Source organism: Buteo buteo, chromosome 3 (genome assembly GCF_964188355.1).
Source record: "Buteo buteo chromosome 3, bButBut1.hap1.1, whole genome shotgun sequence".
NCBI lineage: Eukaryota > Metazoa > Chordata > Aves > Accipitriformes > Accipitridae > Buteo > Buteo buteo.
In genome coordinates, this window is record NC_134173.1 from 40,785,349 (window position 1) to 40,807,801 (window position 22,453).

General features: G+C 37.3%; 1 protein-coding gene across 3 annotated transcripts in view; it reads left to right on the forward strand.

Annotated features, from left to right (window-relative positions):
- The window catches only part of SGK3 (serum/glucocorticoid regulated kinase family member 3), a 63,769-nt gene extending 43,952 nt beyond the window's left edge, over nucleotides 1-19,817 (forward strand). For all 3 annotated transcript variants that reach the window (XM_075023392.1, XM_075023391.1, XM_075023390.1), the window contains exons 6-17: nucleotides 5,605-5,692; nucleotides 7,644-7,693; nucleotides 9,047-9,104; nucleotides 9,912-9,995; nucleotides 10,093-10,224; nucleotides 12,295-12,407; nucleotides 12,623-12,659; nucleotides 12,771-12,857; nucleotides 15,597-15,692; nucleotides 16,543-16,698; nucleotides 17,789-17,878; nucleotides 18,933-19,817. In XM_075023392.1, the coding sequence (XP_074879493.1) occupies nucleotides 5,605-5,692; nucleotides 7,644-7,693; nucleotides 9,047-9,104; nucleotides 9,912-9,995; nucleotides 10,093-10,224; nucleotides 12,295-12,407; nucleotides 12,623-12,659; nucleotides 12,771-12,857; nucleotides 15,597-15,692; nucleotides 16,543-16,698; nucleotides 17,789-17,878; nucleotides 18,933-19,103 (1,162 nt within the window). In that variant the 3' untranslated portion in view covers nucleotides 19,104-19,817. The remainder of the gene's footprint in view (nucleotides 1-5,604; nucleotides 5,693-7,643; nucleotides 7,694-9,046; nucleotides 9,105-9,911; nucleotides 9,996-10,092; nucleotides 10,225-12,294; nucleotides 12,408-12,622; nucleotides 12,660-12,770; nucleotides 12,858-15,596; nucleotides 15,693-16,542; nucleotides 16,699-17,788; nucleotides 17,879-18,932) is intronic.
- Nucleotides 19,818-22,453: the final 2,636 nt, after the last annotated feature.

Below are 22,453 nucleotides of genomic sequence, written 5' to 3' on the forward strand. Positions count from 1 at the left end.
AAAAATCTACAGACTGATGAACAGTATAAAAACGTTTTTGTTTTCTGAAAACTGATCTACAAATGAACTTGCAGGCAATTAACTGATCTTAATTCAAGGGGTGCAGATTCCAGTGTAAACTGTTGCTGTGGGGCAGGTGTTTGTTTTGCTGGTGGCTGTACTGTTTGAGAACTCTGCTGTCACTTGCTACTACGTTGCAGGGAGTAAGTAACTGCATCCTTTTGTTAGAGCAGTTCATGTGTGTACTCCAGAACTTATTTTAAGCATGTTAACCAAGTAGCTTAATCAGGTTGCTTAGGTGGTTTGGGATAACCAAGCTGACCTGCCTAAAAGAAATGAATAAGCTTGCACATAAACTGTTCTGTCAGAAGAACTGAAGGTTTGTTAACCTCTGCCAGTGGGACAGTGATGAATGAGAGATGGTGATATGCTAGAGTCAGCTCCAGTGAAATCTGGAGGATAGCACTTCTGTGTGTGAACTGATTTGGGGGGTAAACTGCATTCTTTCGGTTTAAAACTATATCTAATCAGTTTAAAATAAATCCATGCAGCTTTCTATGTTGCTTGAACTGGTAAAATGGTAAAACTCTATGTTTGGCTTTAGTGTTGAGTAAATGTCTTTAATACATATGCTTTGTTTAATTAGATTATCTGTACAACCTGTGAAACTGCCAGTTTCCCACAGGAAAAAGAGTCTTAACAGAATATTGCTGTAGTCTGCAGTGTGCAGTCAGATTATAATTTTTTTCCCAACAAATTAATATTTAATGTCCTATGAACCTGAAATATGTACTTCCTTTTCTTTTTGGAAAAAAGGAGCATTTTGTATATACTTCCTCATGACAAGTGGAAAAAATTTCAAAACAAAGTCTTTAAGGTAGAATAGTTTTCCAATAGAACAAATAGTATGAGGTTTGTGGTCATAGTGGTGTTCTTTTCTGGAAAAGAATAGAAAGCACTTTAAAATAACTAATTATTGAAAGCTGATCTCTTCTGTTACATTAGGAAAGGACACTGGTTTTATTTAGCACAATCCCCTCCTCTATTTGGTTCTCAGTATGTTCAAGTACCAAATATTTTGTCTCAAAACATACTATATTTGTTCTCTGAAGGTAAAATGGTACTTTTATTTTTTTTTATGCACATCACAAAATTGTGTGCTTAAAAGAAAGCCAAACCTCAAATCCACGTGCCTTCTCAAATTTTTGTGGACTTTTAAGATTGTTTCACACTAAAATGCATCTGTAGCTGAATCTATGTTCTTTAACATGGTACTTAGCCTGTCTGATCCATTAAAACTAACTTAAACCAGTTTTAATAAATAAGTCTTATAAAGTGTTTTGGTGTTCTTGAAAGTGTGTTAAATAAAAAGCTCATTAGGCATAGTTCTACAATAAAAACAAAATACAAGACTGAAGTTTGTCTTGTGCTGTTCTCTTCCTCCCCACCCTTAAAGTAACAGCGATTTCTGTGGGAGAAGCAAGCCTTTAATTCACAATTCAGTGCAAAAGCATTTAATTTTATTGTATTTCTGTGTTGTTTTTCTTTTAATAACTGCAAGGTGCTTTGTTTTTCTGGATTGAGCTTTTGCTTTCTGCAGTGCTCCATTGCAACAAATCATATTAATAATTAAATAATCTGTCACCTTTTCTATGTGCCAATGAATGTTATTAGTTAAGAAATACCAAAACTTTATGACCTTGGTTGGGGTTTTTTTTTTTTTGTAAAATCTGTTAGAAACTACTCAAGGAGTATGTGGTAACCGAGTCTTCACACAAAGTCCATGTCCTTGCTTTCTTAGACTGTTCTGCTTTAATGTGCTAATTAAATTTGATATGAGGTAAAATAACTTATGTAAAGTTAGTAGTGTACATGGAAGACTTAGGGGGTTATGCATTCTCACAGAACTTTAAGGAATTCCACCTTCCACTGTATCTTTTAAGCATTAAAACCAGTATCAAGATGTCATATTTTTAAGTCCTACCTAGGAAAACTGTTTCACTGAAAGCTTAAGGATAGTTCATTACGAATGTCCTCACTTCTGGATGGGAAGGCACTTGAACATCTGAATTGAAAAGCACAAATGTCAGATTCAGTGTGTCCAAGATGGTAATATTTACATTATTCTCTGAAAACATGCAGCACTGTGTTTGTTTTTCTTCTTTTTCTTTTCTTTTAATTTTTTCCTTTTTCAGGGGACTTTGTTATTGGGACTGACATATTTGTTTAATATTCTGCTCAATAATAAGCTCAACAAAAACCTAAAGTGTGTTAGAGTGATTAGAGAGACCCTGTAATGGTTGGTAATGGTTTTCCTGCAATCACTGTCAGGTAGAATACAGGGCAAGATGGATCATTGGCTTAGACCAAATTAAGTGGACTAGCTTCAAGCTGCATTTACTCAGCTAACTGTATTTGATAGAGAACTTCCTCTCACGGATAGAATACAGATGTTGCAAAAAAAATGTCAGAAGGGATAGAGATCTGATAATGTGTCCCCCTTGCTGACTGAAGTCCTGAATAGGAGCTGGGAGTTTGTTACTTGTGAGCACTGTGAGGCCCCCTAAATCACTGAGCAACTATTCAAATTGGGCTGCTCGCCCCCTCAAATGTAGGTCTTCACTGAAAAATTAATGCATTTAGTTGTCTATCAGAACATGTCCAAAGAAAATCTGTTTGAATCCAAATGTGTAATAGAGGATGCATTAAAGATGTAATGTAGTTATTTTTAAATAGTCCAAAGTAGCTCCTTAATGAAAATGAGAACATTTGCATAACACTTGAAGAACTCAAGGATGACAATACTCTGCAACCTCTGCGGGGAAATGAGTTATCAGTTCTTTCAGTGGAAAGCGGGGGTCTGCATTTGTTCCCTAGAAGAAAATCAGAGTGACTAGATCATTTCGGTTTCAAAATCTGATAAATATAAAAATGAATGTGAAACCCCTGGATTGTAAGATTTTGCAGTCCATGTTGGGGAAAGCAAACCTTGCATTACATTAGTTGTGGTCTTTTAAAATATTACTGAACATTATGGGTTTTTGAGCCTTTGCTTTCTATAAGAAAGATAGCAGTGGGGTTTATTTTTTCTTTTTTGGTGGGTGTTTTTTTTTAAGTGTGTGGAGAAGAGGGAGGAGCTGGGCACTATTATTTAAATAAAGTGTGTCTTAAATGGTAAAGTTCTGTCACTGGAAATTAAATTTACCATTTTGTTTCAAAATTTGTGTGACTTTTTGGGCTTGTTCATATTTCTCTGTGTGTCCAAAATTTTTGTGTGGCTTTGTATGTTTCTGCAGGGACGCTAATGCAGAACGAGTACCACAGAAGGAACCGTGTTCAGGCAGAGCTTGACATCCCTTTGTGGATTTCAGAGATAATCCATAAACTAAATTTATCCAGTCAATCCTAAAAATCCAGACAAAACCAACTTTTGCTCTTAGTATATGTACAATGTAAATTGAGCATGCCTTTTTAAATTGTTTCCTTGATCCTTTTAATTTCATATGTGAGGTTATTTTAGGAATAGTTTCAGTATATTTTAAAATACATTGAGTTAATACATGTGAGCTAATACAGCATAGAAGTACTACCAATCTATATAGAATTTTGCAAAATGTGCTGCAGTCTTGGCTAAGAAACTGGTGTATTAAACATTTTATTCTTAATCACTACTTCTTTGCAGTGCTTTTAAAATTACAAATCTGAACAATGTAACATCGATCAGTTATGCTTCTGGCTGCTATGTATTGTGGAGATTGTTGAATACCCTGCAACTGTACAGCAGCCTTTAACTGAATGGATTTTTTTAATTATTATTTTTTTCCTGCTGTGAATTCAGTCATGGACAAAGTTACTATAGTAACTATTTGAGATGTATTACAACATGCTCTATTTAATCAGCCAGTTGTCCAGAATAATTAATGCTGAAAGGTAATTAAGGTCTGGTTCTGTTGTTCTGTCTAGTGAAAAGCATTAGTCATAGCTTTTCATTCTTGATTTTATGATATTCAAAGATTCTGAAACTTAAATTGTTGCATCATGAGCCAATACTACTACACTATTCAAACCACAGTGATTTTTGTCTTCCTGGGACTCAGGATACAAGATAGACCCTGAAATAGATCAGAATTCAGAGTTCATGTAAGATGGGAAGAATTAAACTGAAATGATGGTGGGGAAATTGTGTAAACAGTCTTGTTGCTGTACTTCAAACCTGAAAGGCTGAAGGTAACTGAAACAGATTTCAAACAGGGTTTAGGAATACAGGATGTAAGCGATGGAGACTAGGAGCCCTGGATAGCATAGGACATGAGTTAGGTTCAGTAATGCTAATATGAAGTACAGGAGCTGGAGAAATGTCAGAAAGAGCTCATCTCTTACTTCTAATCCTCACTTTACAGAAGTGTGAAGGGTGAAATGGATTGAAAACAGCAAAGCAAGTTTATCTGCTTGTTATGTAAAACTACCCTATTTTATATATACTAGGGATAAAATAAAAGAGCAGCTCCATAGTAAGTTAGTGCTTTTCTTGTACTGAATGGCTCATGCAGAGTTTCCTGTCAGTGGTTGCCCTGACACCTTCTCAATGAACTTTATCTCTGAAATTTAGGTAAGATTTCTTCCTTGATAAGCAGGCTGCCTTTTAGTGAACTGAAGGAATTGAAAGATTCAATTAATCTCTTCAAGTGTTATGTAGGCTATATGTAGTACCCATTTGTTTAGGAATTAATTTTGCCTCACTTGTATTACATTATTTTTTACTTGCTCACTGTGCTGTGGTTAAGAAAGGTGTTACCCAACAGTAAGTTCAAAAGAATGTAAGCCTTGCTTCCTGGGAGTGGGTTCTTGGAATTCTCTTACTTTCCCTCCTTTCCCCCAGTCCTTTTCCCCCAGCCTCCACCAACAAAAGCTAGGAACCAGCGCCGAAGTTAAAATGCATCTCCTTAGGTACTGTGGGAAGCCTGTGGTCTCTCTTGCCGGTTCCTGAAGGATAACATTTGTGTCCTGGAGCTGACTGAAAGGATTTCTTAATGTTGTGTTGTCAGTGCCCAGCCAGAATGCATTCTGAATGCAAAATCACCATCTTCCACTTTAAAGCGAATGGGGACAGGAATATTGCTACCATGAACCTCTTGGGACATGCATCTCTCTTTGGGATACAGACCATGTATTTCATTCTGTGTTGTGTTGGACTATTGAATTGATTTTGGAAAACTAAAAATGGTTTTAAAGTCTTCAGTTTTTTGAAAGAAAGTTGGTTTCCTGGTGGTTGCTAGCCAGTTAGAACTCATGCTTTCATCTAATAATTACCTTTTAATGCAGTTCTGCAAAGCATTTCCTTATGAAGTCTTCACATACATATACTTTAACATGTCAGATTTTTGCAAGCGGAAAATCTTATGTACTGTAACACATTCAGCAGTTGAATTATGTTGCTATAAAAGCATTTCTTGTACACAGTCCTTAATTACCAGAACTTAAATATAAAACTTTGTGATGAGTAACTCCTCTGTACGCTGCTGTTTAATCCTATGCTTCCTGTGGTTGTGGCTGAAAACATGCAAATTATCAGTGTGCTAATAAAGTCAACCGTGTTGTTTCCAGCCCAGATGTCAGAGCATTTCTTCAAATGGATAACCCAAAACACCGGTTGGATCCATCTGAAGATGAAGACGAAAGGAGCAGTCGGAAGGTAATAAAACAGGAGTAAAACAGTCTTCTAAATTTTAGTTACTTGAGGGCAATCTTAGGTGTATTATTTACTAAAAATTACTGGTTGGTTTTGCAATAAATCCCCTCCGTGCTCTTTTAAACAAATCTGTTCCACTGTGGGCTGTAAGGTATTTTTGTCAGATGTGAACTGTAGAGAGGAATAAAAGTGATTGCTAGCTTTGTCTTTCCTCTTTCCCACTTGCTATATGGCTTAAGGAAACACAGCTTTAGTTATAGTTTAGCTGTCACAGTTTTTGCGATCTTTTCAAAGATTCTTGCTAAGAACATCTGGCAAGGAGCAGGGGAGATTGAATGTTTAATTGTCTTTTTGTTTGCTTGTGTGTTGTTTTTTTTTTTAAAGAGAGGAAGAAATATGATTCCCTCGGGGAAAAAATGCAGTCTTTCTAAAAGTCACTCAGGAGCAAGGATGGATTTTATTTCATTTCACATATAACACTGTGTGAGGTCTCAAGCCTCTTTTGTCACAAAAGCTGCTATATGGCTAGATGGATTTTCTGAAAATTAGTTTACAGCCTCCAGAAAAAGTGCTGTTTGAAAAAAGGAGTATTTCTACGAAGGCAGAAGTGCCATATTTAAGCTGCGGCTTACTTCCTGGCATACAGATGTGATCCTAGTACTTCTCCTCTTAGTCAACTCCTGTTAAAGATGTAAGAGTCGTTATTTTGGTTTGTGTGTGATCCACAGCAGATTTGTGTTTTCTGAAAGTTTCTCTTACAAAGATGCCAGGTTTTGCTGCCTTTTTTTTTTTTTTTTTAAGTGCTTGACAGCACTGTGAGCATACAGCAAAATTCTAATTTAAAATACCAGTTTCCTCCTCCTTTGAAAGGTATTTTAAGTAATGTGGAATGATCTAAACCTTCTGTGGAAAATTAATGATGTGTCATGCCACAACAAATTCCAAAATAGGAAGAGAGCTAAAGCAGAGTGGCCTGGACCATACTTTTTGATAGAAAATTCACCTTCTTATAGTTACTGTAAGCTGAACAATAAGGAACAAAACCAAGCCTTAAAAAAAATATTTTGTATACTAGCTTTTTAAAAACTGTCCAGTACTATTGTGTGATTGGCTTTTATTAGTGAATAGTAGCATCCAGCGCTGCTGTCAGGGTGTTCTCTGCTTCTGTAGGAGTACTGATTTTGTGATGCCTGCTAGCCTGTCCCCAGGTAACTTGTATTTGAATACAGTTTATTCTTCTCTGATAAGGTCCAAAACCACAGTAAAGGTACAAATACTGCTTTTTAAATCAAAACCAAAATGGAGAAAATTACCTAGATGACAGTGGCTTCCTCCTCTCCCTGTAATTGACAAGTTCTGTCTGGGTGTATACTGCAAGATTCATGCCATCCATGGAATTGGGTTAGTTAACCTTTAATGTCAGGATAGAAAAGGTTGGTAATGTTTTTCTTGGAGTGGGGAGAATTTTCACTTTTTTTTTCTTTTTTTTTTTTTTTAAAGCACCATGTCTTTCATTAATTACTCTTGCATAAACAGTGTGGGTTAAAAATTATTTTATTGGTAAGATCTTGGAAAATTTAGAATAAAAGGTAGAAAATACATTCCTAGAGCAAATACAGAAAGGATTAAGTTCTGGATAAGGAACTAGTTTGTTGAAATGCTTTTAAATTTTTATTACTAATCTTGTCCTCTATGTCTGGACACAATTATTTTATTACCTTCATCCTTGAATGTGATAGATGTAGAAATAATTAGTGACAGGGTGATGATGGCCATGTATTTCAATATCAAAAGTTCCCAATCTGGATGTTAGATCTCTTTAAAGATCTAATGTAACAAGTGTAAAGGTATGGATTGAGCAAATTAGTAGAGCATTTTGAAATTAATATTGGTTGAAATATAAAAGAGAATTTTAAAAAGTACTAAAAATAAACCTCTTTGTCTCTCCCAACAGTTAAACTCTACCTCACAGAATATCAACTTGGGACCATCTGGAAATCCTCAGTAGGTTTCAATTAAATTGAATTAAAAAGTAATTCAATTTAATGTAAAATTTTTATTTTAATGAGATTTTATTAAAATTAATTTTAAAACCTGAAAAGTTAGGCTGAGTGTAATTGTTAATAATATGAAAAGTTCTTTGGCTATATGCCTGTATTTGTTGATTTGCACTGCTTGGGAGGAAGCAAAACACTGAATTCGGTGCTAAATAAACAAGCACTTTTAAAGCTTTCTTTTTTTTTTCCTTTTCACCTTCAGATTTTGTTAGTCTGCTATCTTTTTACTTAAGGATGCTATAGCAAAGATGACCTCTTTGTCTTGGGAGTGGTGCCACGACTCTGAAGAATGTGAACAGTGAACAGTTTCTGAAAACAAGTTTTTTTTTTTAATGCATGGCAAAGGAGCAGCTTGCCTTGTTGATACTACAAACCTAGTTATTGCAGTCATAACTTGCTTCTGTTTGGTGTCTTCTGTAGAGTTTCTGTTCTCAGTTCTGTGTGAATCTGTGCTTTTCTCATCCAGGAGATGACAGCTATTTTGATTTTGCTTTCCTCACAGATTTGTTCTGGGCTAACAGGAGAAAATGCTTAATAGATTACAGTAAGAAATGAAATTTAAGAGTACTTCCCTTCAGGGGCAGTAAATGGAGAGGTGTATGGCGATGTAACTTGTTTTGGAATTTGAAAACATGGATAATTGTTTTGCTGACAAAAATAGCTCTGAATTGTATTTAGGAAAAAGTACGGGAATCCTGGGATGAACTGAAAGTAGTGGTGATGTGGGAACTGGAAAAACTGAGAGTGAATTCATACATACACACACAGAAGAGGAAGGTGTTAGGGCCTCCTTCCTCTCACTGTAATTTAAAATGAGGGAGGAGTGGATGGAGGGAAGGATGGGATAAGGGAAGAGAGAATAGATAACAAACTTGTCCCTTCCTTCCTTCTGTCATGTAAGCTTGAGAATCCATTTAGCCCTCTGGAAGTGGGAAATAAGCTCCAGGAAAAGTCATGGAAATGGAGACTTAATTACAAGAAACTAGACTATGGAGAATAAAAGAACAGTCTTGCTCCTCCTTTACATCTTAACCTTAAACTTATAAAATAAAAGAAACTCAAAGGATGCAACTTGAACACTTTCCCTGGAGGAAAATGGAATTGCAAAATGAAGGGGAGTCGTTGTCTCCGAGGGAAGGTCTGCAGAAGTCTAGGTGTTGGGTGGAATGAAGAATAAAGGAGGGTGCTAACAGACCGTTCTTCTCGCATTACAACTCAAGTGCTACACTAGACTGCTGTACCGCTATAAAGCTTGTAATTTCTACCCAGATGACCTGTCTCCTTCCTAAATATCTTTCAGTGCTAAACCAACAGACTTTGATTTCCTGAAAGTTATTGGGAAAGGCAGCTTTGGCAAGGTGAGCTTTCTTAATGCTGTGTCTTATCCTGGTGCAAGGATGCTAGTGGGTGTCTTGTGCGTAGTGACTGTTGTCTAGAGACTTGGCCAGAGGTTTTGGAAGTGGTATCAGCCTAGAGTGGCATATGAAGTGTCATGTTGGATCTGCGTTGCTGCTTCTTTATAGCCCTGCCTTTTTTTCCCTGGTGTGGCAGTTGTTGGCTGCCTCGGCCTGTTACTTGTTGGGAGTAACAAAAGGGAGTGTTTCCCTTTCTCGTTAAGAGCAATAGGGATCCTCTGTTTCCCCCTGAGAGGAAGGGAGGTACCCCTGTGCTTATGCAGCAGCTGGTGTACAAATTGTGCATTTCCCTTTGTTGGCATGGACTGTTTTGCCAAACCTGTAATGCTATGGAGCAGTGTGAGGAACAGCCCATTGAAAAGTGACTTTAATTTTGATATTCTATGAAGATGCAACAGAGAATCCGTCTTGAAATCTTTGGGTTTGGGTTATTTTTCAAGTTGTTGTTTTTCATTAAAATTATCTTTAAAACTTACAAAAACAGCTGAAATGGATCTTGATAGAGATTCAGCAGGTCCTGGAAAATAAATGTTATACTCAGTCTTTCATGATAACACTATCATGGCAGATTTTTACTAAACTGTATGCTTGCTCTGGTGATTATGTTGCTGATTGACTATATTAGAAGCAAAGAATCTATTGTAAAAAAATAGCATGAATACTTTCCAGTTATGCTGAAATTATGGAATTATTACTAATAGAATGTGAACTGCAACAATCTCATTTCTTCATTTGTTTTGAATTTCACAGGTTCTTCTTGCAAAACGAAAACTGGATGGGAAATACTATGCTGTCAAAGTGCTGCAGAAAAAGATTGTTCTTAATAGGAAAGAGGTGAAGAGAAATAGTCTTTCTCCACCCACCTCACTTCCTTTTTCCCTTAATTACAAAATCATTCCTGTTTACTTACTGATCTTTTACTTTCTTATAGCAAAAACATATTATGGCTGAACGTAATGTGCTTTTGAAAAATGTGAAACATCCATTTTTGGTTGGATTACATTACTCATTCCAAACAACGGAAAAGCTTTACTTTGTCCTGGATTTTGTTAATGGAGGAGAGGTATGTGGTGGTTGTGTTTGGATTTGAGTCTCTCTGTTCTGCTAATTCTAGGTGGAAGGAATGAAATGTTCCTTTACACTGGGCTCTGATCAGCATTCTCCCAGTTTTGAAAATACTGTTATTATCTGCTGTTAGTACAGACTTCTGTAGCTATATGGACCCTGTTCCTCTTCTTACTGATAACTTTAATCCCAAATTTATTCATGGTTGTCAGATAAAAATACTGTATTTTACAGGTACATAAATTTAGCTTTATTATGAATTAATCTTATGTTGACATTTTTCACCATGTAAAACTGTCTTTTCCTCTTGCATCTGCATTGCCTGAGATGCTAGTATTTGGAAAGTGGAAGGAAGGAAACTGGCAACTGAATTTACTACATTGATATTATTGGGAACCTTGGGATTATTCTGTAGCTTTGCATGGTCTAATTACTTATTGCCAAATAGCCTTATCCTCAGGATTCTTTTCCTTGAAGTGATGCTATTAAATATATGAAGAGCAATTAAGTAACTTGGGGGAAAACTTGTGAAATAAATGGATAAAGTCTGTATATGTTTAAATAAGATGTTCTGGAGCAGTTTTTATTCAGCTAGGGACCTGTTGCTTTTCAAAGTACCCAGTACTTCCAGGAGTGCTCAGGAAACTCATGTGTAAGCTGGTTGAATAGCCAATATACATGGAAAGGGTATAAAATGTTGCTTCTGTTCCTTCAAAAGGTTTTGTAGAAAATCAGGCGTCTTCTAGACTAATAATACCTGGACCTTTCTAGGAAGTTAGTTGTGATTGAAGAAAACAGTGTAGTGAAAAATTGTGTGAATGGAACTATCCAACATACATGTTTTAAAGAAGAGCTGTATGTTTTGTCACTTGTTGTGTTTTCAATTTGATAATCTATTGGTGTAAAACGTACATTTCAGAAGGTCCAAGAGGTGCCTAAAGCAGAACAGGAAAGAAGGATGAGACGGCATACTGTTGCAGATGATAAAACTCTGGTAGCTGAAAGAGCACAGGAGAAGGGGTAGAATTTAAGTAGTTTGTTTCAGGGTATCTCAAGGTTTCCTATTACTATGTCGCTGCAGCTGGATATACACAGACAAGTATAAAGTACGCTGAATAAACCAGGATGAAATACAAACTGGGGAATACATTAGTTCATATTCATGTGGCCTACTATCAGTATTTATGATGCTCCTAGAGGTGGTGTTCTGACCCCTTTGTGTCAGAGTTGGGACAAGATGGGCCTTTGTCTTGTCTAATCTACTGTCATCTTATTTAGACTGTATTAGCAAACTCCTGATTTGCTCTAGTCTGAATTCCTGGCCACAGCTTAGTTTGGCATTCTTCCAGGCAAACTAAAATATAGTTCAAAACAGCTTTCAAACTTGAATGACATGCTTGGAAAGCTCTGATGGCCCCCCCCCCAAACTTTGTAGGCAGAAAACAGAAAATTTCTGTTTGCTTAAAATCATTAGAAGTTGAATGGGTAGTATAATCTAATCTGTATGTTTATGATTTAATCTTTGGCTAGACTTCCATATCTGCTCAAACTATTTGAAGCCAGACAGCGCTCTGTAGTTGAGAGAATTTGTGGATCAGCTTGGAATATACATCTCCCAAAGTGATCTACATCTGGGTGATTTCAGAATACAATTCTATAAATACTTATATGCTTGTGTTCAAAGTTTTGTATATGCAGAAATGGAAAATTACTTACTTGACACCAGGTTATATTTTGTTAGGAGGCTATCTTGCATGATTTAATTTTGCCAACTTCTATTCACAGCTTAGTGGTTTGTTCTAGTTCCTTTTTACTATTCTTGGTTTTAGGGGAATGTCCTTATGTGTTTGAGTTACCTATCCATTTCTGAGCTACAAAAGAGAAGAAAGGAAGATAGTAAAGGAATGACAAAGTCATGCAGCAAAACCATTTTTATTTAATTTTATGTTTTAAAAAAAAAAAAAGTGGACACCTAAAAAAAATATTACTTTTTACCGTTAAAATTGCACATTATTAACCTGGTTTTTTTTGTGTATAATGTTCTTATTTACTATTTGCATATTTACAGCTGTTCTTTCACTTACAAAGAGAACGTTCCTTTCCTGAGCACAGAGCCAGATTTTATGCTGCTGAAATAGCCAGTGCACTGGGCTACTTACACTCCATAAATATAGTGTACAGGTAAGTTTCTGAAATGTATCCTTGTCCCACAGAAGTTCAAAATAGGACAAAATACTGAATAAAAACTACTACACGAAATCATCTTATGGGAAACTTGAACATAACAATTTCACCAAAACTTGATGCTTTCAGGTGAAGAATAAAAGTCCTTGCCTCTGAAGCTCTTGTGTTAGTGACTGCTGCTTTGAATTAATACAATTTTATTTTTTTAATAGGGATTTAAAACCAGAAAACATTCTCCTAGATTCACTAGTAAGTATACAACACTATTTTAGGTTTTCTGTGTTCTCTCACAAAATTGACACTCGTGTATGCACATGTTGAGCGTGTTCTGTTTTTAAAATACCGCTCTTTCTCAAACAGGGTCATGTTGTGTTGACAGACTTTGGACTTTGTAAAGAAGGGATTGCAAGTTCTGATACCACTGCAACTTTTTGTGGGACACCAGAAGTATGTTGACAACTTTCATGGGTTTTTTTGGCTAGTAATTAATTACTCTTGACTACTATGAATATTTGTGTAACTGGATGATCAAATACTCTGCTTTGTATTTGTGGAGATTTGCATTCTTTTAACAAGTTCTTCAATGAAACCAAACCAAAGACAAGCTTCCTGCAGATCTGTTTTGTCCTTTTTACTATACGCAGTGTCTCCTACTTACTACCCACATCCCCATAACTCATCTCTTCCTTCCTTCCATTTTCCAGCCCTTTTCAAACATTGTTTCCTCCCGTGTCTCCTAGACACAGGACAGTTAGCTTGTCTAACAGCTGCAACAGATTTGCCAATATGAGTCTACTTACCATATCCTGCCACTGATTTTTAGTAAGTTTATAGGGAGTTAATATCTGTGAGTCTTGAGCAAATTTTGCATATGCATGAAACTTTGAACTTGCTGACCAAGTTTATTGAATTCTGTTGGGTTTTTTCCAGTGTAGTTTTCTCAGTAAACTTAGAATCTGGAAGTCTTGGAACACTTATGAGGGATTCACTGAAATGCCAGGATTAGTGGCTTTGATAATTTGATAAACATATTTTAAATTACAGAAAAGTCCTTTGAAGGCAGTGAAGGATGAGTGAGGAGTAGTATTTAGCTGAAACATTTGAATTATAAAAAAAAAAAAAAAAAAGGCAGGTGGCAACATGTGACAACTTATCCTAGTTATGATCAGAGTAGGAATCCATAAAGCTGAGTAGTAAATGTGAGCTGAAACAATATTTGTTGAATATTTTGGAAAGTTCTAAGGACACTATATAGAACACTGATAACTCTAAATCTGTTTGAGAAAATCTGTGGCGGTTTTTCCTCATGTTCAGAGGCTTAGTCTTCACACTTACCTTGGACTTGCATGAATTGCAACATAAGAGTCTGCTAATGCTGTTGCTTCATATGAGTTCTTAAAAATATCAAGACTAAACATAGCACTTGTATATTAGCCCTTCTAATCCAAGATTTAGATTCCAGTCTTTCATAATCTTGCTAAAAGTGTAATGATCTTCCCAGTGTTTCTAAACACTGAGTTGAATGACTTGGTGAGTTCCAACACCTAAAAACCTTAAAGCAGGTTGTGAAAGATTAGAAAAAGCATGAAGTAGTTGAGTTCAAATAATTCAGCTGCTTTTCATGTTTTTGCAGGGTTATCTATAGACAAATGAGTTACAGGGCACTTACACATACAGAAAGTTTGAGAAATACTGATTTAATTAAACTGTGAGTTTCAGTCTGTGCCTTGCCTGACAATGCTATCATCTATTTGTAAATTAAATTTTAGAATTTGGATGCTAGAATGATAGAAGTGAGCATCTTCTTGTTCTGAGCGGTTAGAAGCTGTGTGTGCTGTAGATGAGGAGTGAGATTATGATGATCCAGCAATAGTAATTTTATATTACATATTCACAAAGAATAGTCTCATATTACGAAGTGGCTCTCCTTGTGCTGTAGTATTAGTAAGCTCTGTGATGCTGGGTAGATTTCTTGCAAGGCAGATGGAAGCCAGTTAACATTGTCATTCAGTGTTTGATGGTATCGGGTGTTTATCACAAATCAGTCAGGTGATACTTATTTGCCCAGAATCTCTAATTTAGTAACTCACAACTCATGCCCTCATTGAGATTTACAGTGAAACTTAATATAGGTCATACAGTTTCTCAATAATGATAGATTTGAGGCAGAACTAGTATCTTCTTTCATTTTTATGTACTGGATGGGGAGCATACAGGCTTAGGATGGCAGAATAGGCATGGCTAGTAGCCAGCTTGCTGAGAGATGTAGCCTCTGCAACAGTGCAGCAGCCTATCTGAAATGTAAAACAAGTTTCACAATAGAGGTGGCAAAGTAGTTTGGCAAAACAATAGTGTGTGGAAAGTGTTGTTTCAGTTCGTGTCATGGTTTAACCCCAGCCAGTAACTAAGCACCATGCAGCTGCTCAGTCACTCCCCCCATCCAGTGGGATGGAGGAGAGAATCGTAAGGAAAAAAAGTAAAACTCATGGGTTCAGATAAGAACAGTTTAATAGAACAGAAAGGAAGAAACTAACAATTATAATAATAACAATAATAAAATTAAAACAATAATAAAAGGATTGGAATATACAAAATAAGTGATGCACAATGCAATTGCTCACCACTCACCGACTGATACCCAGTTAGTTCCTGAGCAGTGATCTGCCCTCCATCCCATAGGCCAACTCCTCCCAGTTTATATACTGGGCATGACATCACATGGTATGGAATACCCCATTGCCAGTTTGGGTCAGCTGTCCTGGCTGTGCCCCCTCCCAACTTCTTGTGCCTCTCCAGCCTTCTTGCTGGCTGGGCATCAGAAGCTGAAAAATCCTTGACCTAGTATAAACACTACTTAGCAACAACTGAAAAATTTAGTGTGTTATCAACATTCTTCTCACACTAAATCCAAAACATAACACTATACCAGTTACTAGGAAGAAGATTAACTCTATCCCAGCCAAAACCAGGACAGTTGGGAAAACAACTGTCCTGCTTGGTAAATGACCAGATGGTGACAAAGTATTTGCCAGGTTTGTTGAAGGGCAAGATAAATACTTAGCAGTCTTACAATTGCTATGAAGCAACTTTTCCTGAAGGTGTTTACTGTGATGTGACTAAAACCTAGGTTTTATTCTTGCTAGCCTAATGCTCTAAAATACCTTTTTTTTTTTTTTTTTATTTTAGTATCTTGCACCAGAAGTCATTAAAAAGCAGCCCTATGACAACACAGTAGACTGGTGGTGCCTTGGTGCAGTTCTTTATGAAATGCTTTATGGGCTGGTATGTACTTAATATGTGGGGGGCAAGGGTTGCTTCCCTCCCCTCTCCCCCTTTATGTGAAGTAACCCTGGAGTGTTGTTAAAGATGCTAACTTTTGCAAAATATTTAAATACTCCACTTAAATGGATGAACAGTTTGTCTTACACATAACATAGCACCTGTTTCTCTCTTTTGGATTTTGCATTGCTTCTTGATGTCTAAAATTTTGCTTTCCAGTGAACTGCTGGACATCAACTCCAATGAAGACAAATGCTCATCACTTTGAGGGAATGTGAGAATAAACTGAATCAACAGTGATAATACCCAACAACAAAAAAAACCCCAAACCACACAACTTATGAGTAAAATTTTGCCAAATACTAGAATAAATAAAATTAAAAGACTTCTTACTTAGGTCTCCCAGGTTTTCTCCTAGCTTTTTCACTTCTTGATGCAGCATTATAACAAAAAAATCTTACTGTGCTTCTAGTCATATGTAATTAGTAACAATCTGTTCTGTTAGTTTTCTTGAGTTTTATCTCTTCCTATAGGACCTTAAATAGGAAGGTAGATTTGTTTTTCCACTCTCATGTTCTTTTCAGGCAAGTTCAATGGGAGCTTTGAAGCTGGATGGCATCTGTGGCTACTTAGAAGTGTGAGAACTTGTTAGGAGAAGAGGAGGTGGGTGGGGAAGCTATCAAGTGTAAAGAGCTGGCAGTGGTGATGACTGAATTAGAAGTTAGTGCATAAGAAGAGGTAGACTTCTTCACTGCTGGCAGTTTGTGTTTCTTATAGAATCATTTACTGATCGTACACATGAAACAAAATGTTGCATGTGGCTTCAAATTCATGTACAATTTTTATTTTTTAGCCTCCTTTTTACTGCCGTGATGTTGCTGAGATGTATGAGAATATTCTTCATAAACCCCTAGTTTTGCGCCCAGGAATCAGTCTTACAGCCTGGTCTATTCTGGAAGAACTTTTGGAGAAGGATCGGCAAAGCAGACTTGGAGCAAGGGAAGATTTTGTATGTAATGTCTTAACTTATCAAGCCTTACTTCACTTAAAAGGCCATCACCAAATCTATGTGCGCAGCACAGGTTTAATAGTTGGAGACAAGAGATTGCTGTGTTATGTCTGTTTCTGTTTTCTTCGTTTTTATTTCTTCATTAAAGACACCAGTGTGGTTCAATCCCTGAAAGTTGTTGGGAGTTGTCATGGGATATAAACATTTTGAGCTTGGTTGCTGCTGTACCTGCCAGCAAAGGAAACAATTCCTGGTGTAGTAGTCACTAAGGTAGGTTTCACTGTTCATAGTGAAACTGGGAAATAATCAGAAGAAAAGGTTATTTTTCTGGTAAGGTCACTTTAACTAACTACTTGAAAAACAGTCTTCATATAAAGAGGAACACTAGTACTGTGCAAACAGCAGCTCTTCTTGTTTTTTTTAGCCTTAAAATCATGGCAGATGTTTTCCTAGTGTAGCAACAAAAACTTTGTTTGCAAGAAGGTGATGTGAGAAAGTATAGAAGTCTTCAGAACTGTGTGATGAGGAATGATCTAGAAGGACTTCTTCCATCCATTAATTGAGATCTTCATAGTCTTCTGTTTGCAGCCCTAATGTTAGGTAGTCTGTTGACCTTGTAACACAGCATTTAGACTATGATGTTGTACTTTCTCATAGTGTGGAGCAGATGAAAGGGTGGAAGCATTTAGCGTGGCTGTTTTCTGCTTTCATAACTAGTAAGCATATTGCAGAGTTGTTGAAGTACCAGCTTCTCAGACAAGGATCTGCTTTACAAAAACTAACAAAACTTTAAGGCAGGAGCAGAGATACTAACAGAAAACATTCCTGCTCTGTGGTAGACTTCAAGATGGTTGATTTTAAGGCTTAAAAGCAGAAAATATGATCTTAAAAGGAAACCAGCTTGTAGAGGCAGGCTAACAAATTTTAATTGCTGTTTTTACCAACTACAGCTGTTATTGCAAAGTAGCCTGCGAATAAATAAACCAATGAAGGACTTGACTTCCTTATGTGCATGCAGTCTGAAGTAGTATTTACTATGATGCACAGGATAGATCTCTGGAATATCTAAAATACTTATTCCTTACTGCAGCTTGAAATTCAAAAGCACCCATTCTTTGAATCTCTCAGCTGGACTGACCTTCTTCAGAAGAAGATTCCGCCACCATTTAATCCTAATGTGGTAGGTGCCTGGTGCTGGTTTAGTTCATACCTGCCAAACTTCTGCCTTTGAGGGCTCATCTGTTTGCAAAGAATGTATGTTTCAGAATGGTGAAGAATGGGAACCTCCCAGTGCTGACTGGCCTTTTGAGCAGTCACACTTCGGAGCAGTGATACTGTCTTTTTTTACTTAAAACTCAGTTTGACATATCACTGTTCCCTCTGCTCATTTCTGTCAAAGTACTGTCAATCTTTGTGGGGTCTGAAGATCACAGAAGAAAATACAGATAGTCTCTTTATTTGAAGACTTTCAAAAAACTGATTTCTTGCTTTTTTTGTAGTTATTAAGCCTTAGTTGCAGCTTTTCGTTATCCTCCCATCAGTTTAAACTGTGTCAACCTGTGACTGCTTGTCCAAAAACTCAGGAGGGAGGAGGCGGGACAGTGGGGAGGAAGTACTTCTTAAAGTCACATCAGAATATCCCCTTTTATTGAGTCTGTGTCTGGTGAAGAAGCCTTAGCTGTCTTGTCTCTTCCCTCTGTGGCTAAAAATTACTATGCTTTAGTTCTTAGGTGTGTTACTGGGAAGCTGATCTATCATAACACTAGCTGTTGCTAGAATTTAACACTTAAAGTATTATTGATGGAAAAGGGAGAAAGATAATTTGGTGTGGATTGGGGTTTTTTTTTAGTTTGGTTTGGGTTTTTTTTGTGGGTGGTGGTTTTTTGTTTGGTTGGTTTGAGGTTTTGTTGTTTGGGTTTTTGGGGGGTGCATGTTAGTTTTTGCATCTCCCTGACAGTCATTTAAGAAAGAGACATTTCTTCATATTTCTTAGCTTTATCAGATCATCAACGTATGTAGACTTTGGCCTGAACCCCAGCCTAAAAGAAACAAGCAGGCTTTTAATAGCTGTTTTCAGGGATGCTGTGGTGCACTTCATTAAATTTCCTGTACTTAAATAGGAAAGAACAACATAAAGTAGAAAGCCTCAAGAGTTAAATTTGAAATCTAAAGGACAAGCACAAGTTTAAAACACAGTATTAATATGACAACTGATAGATCTTTCTGTTTTCTAGGTTGGACCAGATGATATTGGGAATTTTGATGCAGTGTTTACAGAAGAAATGGTCCCATACTCAGTTTGCGTTTCTTCTGATTACAGCATTGTTAACGCCAGTGTCCTAGAGGCGGATGATGCATTTGTTGGATTTTCTTATGCACCACCTTCTGAAGATATGTTTTGCTAGGAAGTTAGAAACCAACAGTGTTTTGGAACTCTTGGGGGGAACTGAAACATTAGGGTTATGGACACATTCCAAAATAGCATAACTAGTGCCTCATTTTGTATGTAGGTTTGAAACCTATGAACAAACTTTCTCTGCTGTATAGGAGGAGCATTTTGGGCATTTTGGATGGCTTTCTTTGGGGTTTGAACTGTTTGTTCCTGCTGCAGAAAATATTTTTTAAAACCATTAAAAAGTGTTCTCTACCTATTTTTTAAGCAAAACCACTGACTGTTCTCCTCAATCCCTTCAAGTTTACATTCATACCTATCTAAGATTTGGCTGGCACAAACAGCAGCAAATTTAGTAAATTTATAAATGCTTTTGTACCTATTTACAGTGACCTTGTGCTTGAATTGTAACTATGCAAATTGTCTTTTGTATATCCTGGTTGAAAAAAGGTAAATGTTTTCCCTGTTATATCAGTTTGAAATATATGTTAATTTACCTGGCAGCACTTAAATGAGGGGTTAATATAAGTTAAGACCAAGATTCTTAAAGGACTTCTGCAGATGGAAAGTTGGTCATGTAAAACTGGATTGTTGCTCTTGCGCTTGCTGAAGTAGCCATTCACTCAACTGGATTATCTGAGGTATAGGGGATTGCTCAAAGCAAGGATGGGACAAATTAGCTGGATTGATTTGATAACATTACTGATCATGTGTTCTACTTTTTTTTCCTCCCTGAGATAAATATGTCTATATTTCAACTACATGAAAAATATTTTTGGTTAAAACTCTGCTTTTCCAAAGATATAATATGCAATAATCACTGTTACTTTAAAAGGTTATCTTGCTTTGACCTTTTGGGGGTGGGCGGTGAGGGGATCATGCCAAATATTAGGGATCTTTCTCATGGAATTTTAGTTTGAAACACTAATACGTTCCAAATTGATTGCATTTCAATGTTCATAGCTACTTGTCTTTGTGTTCCAGTTTGCACCAATCTTCACTTGATATTGGGGGGGAAAAAATGTAAATTACGCTGATAATTTTTAAAATGTGAAAAGCTGTTGTATTTCTCATAACATACACGTGTATGGACAAACTGATAATTCTGAACAATTTCTGTTTAAGGAAATTTTTTTAAACAATGCAAAAATTGACTGCAGTTACAGTGTATAAAGGCCTATCATGGTAGTAGTTTTATTATATATATATATATAACTTGTAAATAACAACTTATTTTTGTCTGTTACTTCAAAAATGTTCTGTGTTTTTTGTTCATAAATACATTCAGTTAAATGCCTTGATTTGAGACAGTTCTAAGACACTGATGAGTAGCCAGAGTTAAATGTTACATAAATTTCAGTATCTAAATCATCTCATTTTTGACAAAATAAGAACTAGCTAAGAGAAATGCTATCTATATTGCATCAAGATCAGTTAAAAATTGAGAACATTGGGGAAAAGAGCATATCAAATTATAATTCTTTTGAAACTAATGTTGTGTCAACAGTGAAATATTAGACCAGTGGAAACTAAAACAAGATTGCCTGCTTATCTCAACAAGTATCTCCTATAGCACTGTCTCCTGCAGAATGCTGAAGTGATGCTGAGCAGTTGCTATGTGAGGTGTTGGAAGGAGTGGTTGGGTAAAAGAAGTAAGAATTGACATTGGGATGGAAGGGAGGAAGGAACTGTATCATTTGTGGGAGTAGAGTGGTGGCTTGGCACTCATTTTCCATAGTGCTGCTCTGTGAAATTTTGAGAGGTTGGGAAATAGCTATGCAGCTGTTCAGGACCACCACCGACTACATGAATCCTGTTCTTGCAGTTGTAATGACTTGCAAGCAACAGCCTTACCCCTTTTTTTTTTTTAACATTGTAAGAAAGGAAATATCCATTCTCATACTGAATTTTTACTCTGTATACTCCTGAAATTATTGTGGGCTACTGTAACTACCTTCTCTTTATGGCAAGGAAGTACCATACTGTAGAGAGATGGGAAGGAGAGGGGATACTTCAGAAGTTGTTGCTGTGGGAGCTAGCACCCCTTTTAGTTTTGTTGTCTTGTATTTCCAAGATGTCTGTATCTAGCTGCCTGACTGGGTGAGGAGTTTTGTTTTTTCTTGTCACAAATTTGGGGGTTCTTTCCCTATTTTTTTAATTAAAAAAAAACTGGCAGTGGTAGTTGACGTTATTTCTGGGAGAACAGCTTAATAATTGCTTATTAAGCTTTTTCCTTCAGCAGGCTCTGCCTTTTTGGCAATGTGTGAGTGTGTTAAACATACCACTTGCAATACTTAAGTTTGCTTTGTTTCTTCGAGTGTAACTTCATGTTGTAAAATACCTCGGTCAGATCAGGATTTCTAAAGATAACAGACTGTGTACAACATCAGGCAATAAAGCCTCACAATACTTCTGTATCTAGTGCTCTTGTTCTGCATCTCTCTGCGTTTCCTGATGACAGTTTTCAAAGTAAGATGACGTGGTTCAGAGTGTAGTAGTCCCTTCACCCAGCGCTGAGCTGGAAAGTGAAATCTGAAGCACTAGTTGTGGTAAAGCCTAGATAGGAGATAGTGGAAGAACCTACACAGGAACCACCTGTGGTACTCCCTTCCTGTTTTGGCAGATACATAATAAAGGGAGGTAAAATCTGTCATTTTGTGACTAATGCAGGGGTTTTTGCCTGTCCGTAGCAAAAGGAGATTGTTCCTCCCCTTGCGGAGAGGTGCATCCGAGCCCTGTGAGGAGTAGGCCGCCTCTCCTGGTGCTGTGGAAGCAAAGGAACCGTGCTGCCTTTGTGCTCTTCAGTCTTTTGGCCTGGGAGGAGAGTGAGAGACACAACAAGAGGGACTGACTGAAATGCATGGCAGTTGTATTTCAGTCCATGTTTTTACAACAGAAAAAGAGAGTTTAGAGGTGCTGTCCTGGGAGGTAAGCTTGCAGACAGCCAGCATGCTAAAGGCAGCAGTTAAATCTGCAATGTTTATTAATGAAAGAGCAAAAACGGTTTTACAAATATGTCCTCTTTTAGTACTTGTTACGCTGCCCGTACATGACCCTTTTCTAGTGACCTGCCTCGGACTGCGGCCACAGTAAAGGCAGCGCACCCCTCAGTAGCTCTGCGCTTAGCGGGGCAGTCACGAAGAGGTGGTGGCTGATGCGCTTGTGCGGCTGTCGGTAATGGGTGGGGTCGGGGTTTCTCTTTACTCCCAGGGAAAAAGGAGCGGGTTTAGCGCTGGTGCTGCCCTTCAGGGGCCTGGTAATGGCGTCCCTGAGAGGCTGAGCCCGGTGGGGCAGGCGGCTGCCGGGCAGAGGGGAGCTGTGGCGCCTTTCCCGCCCGCGCCGCGGGCTAACGGCTGTCCCCGA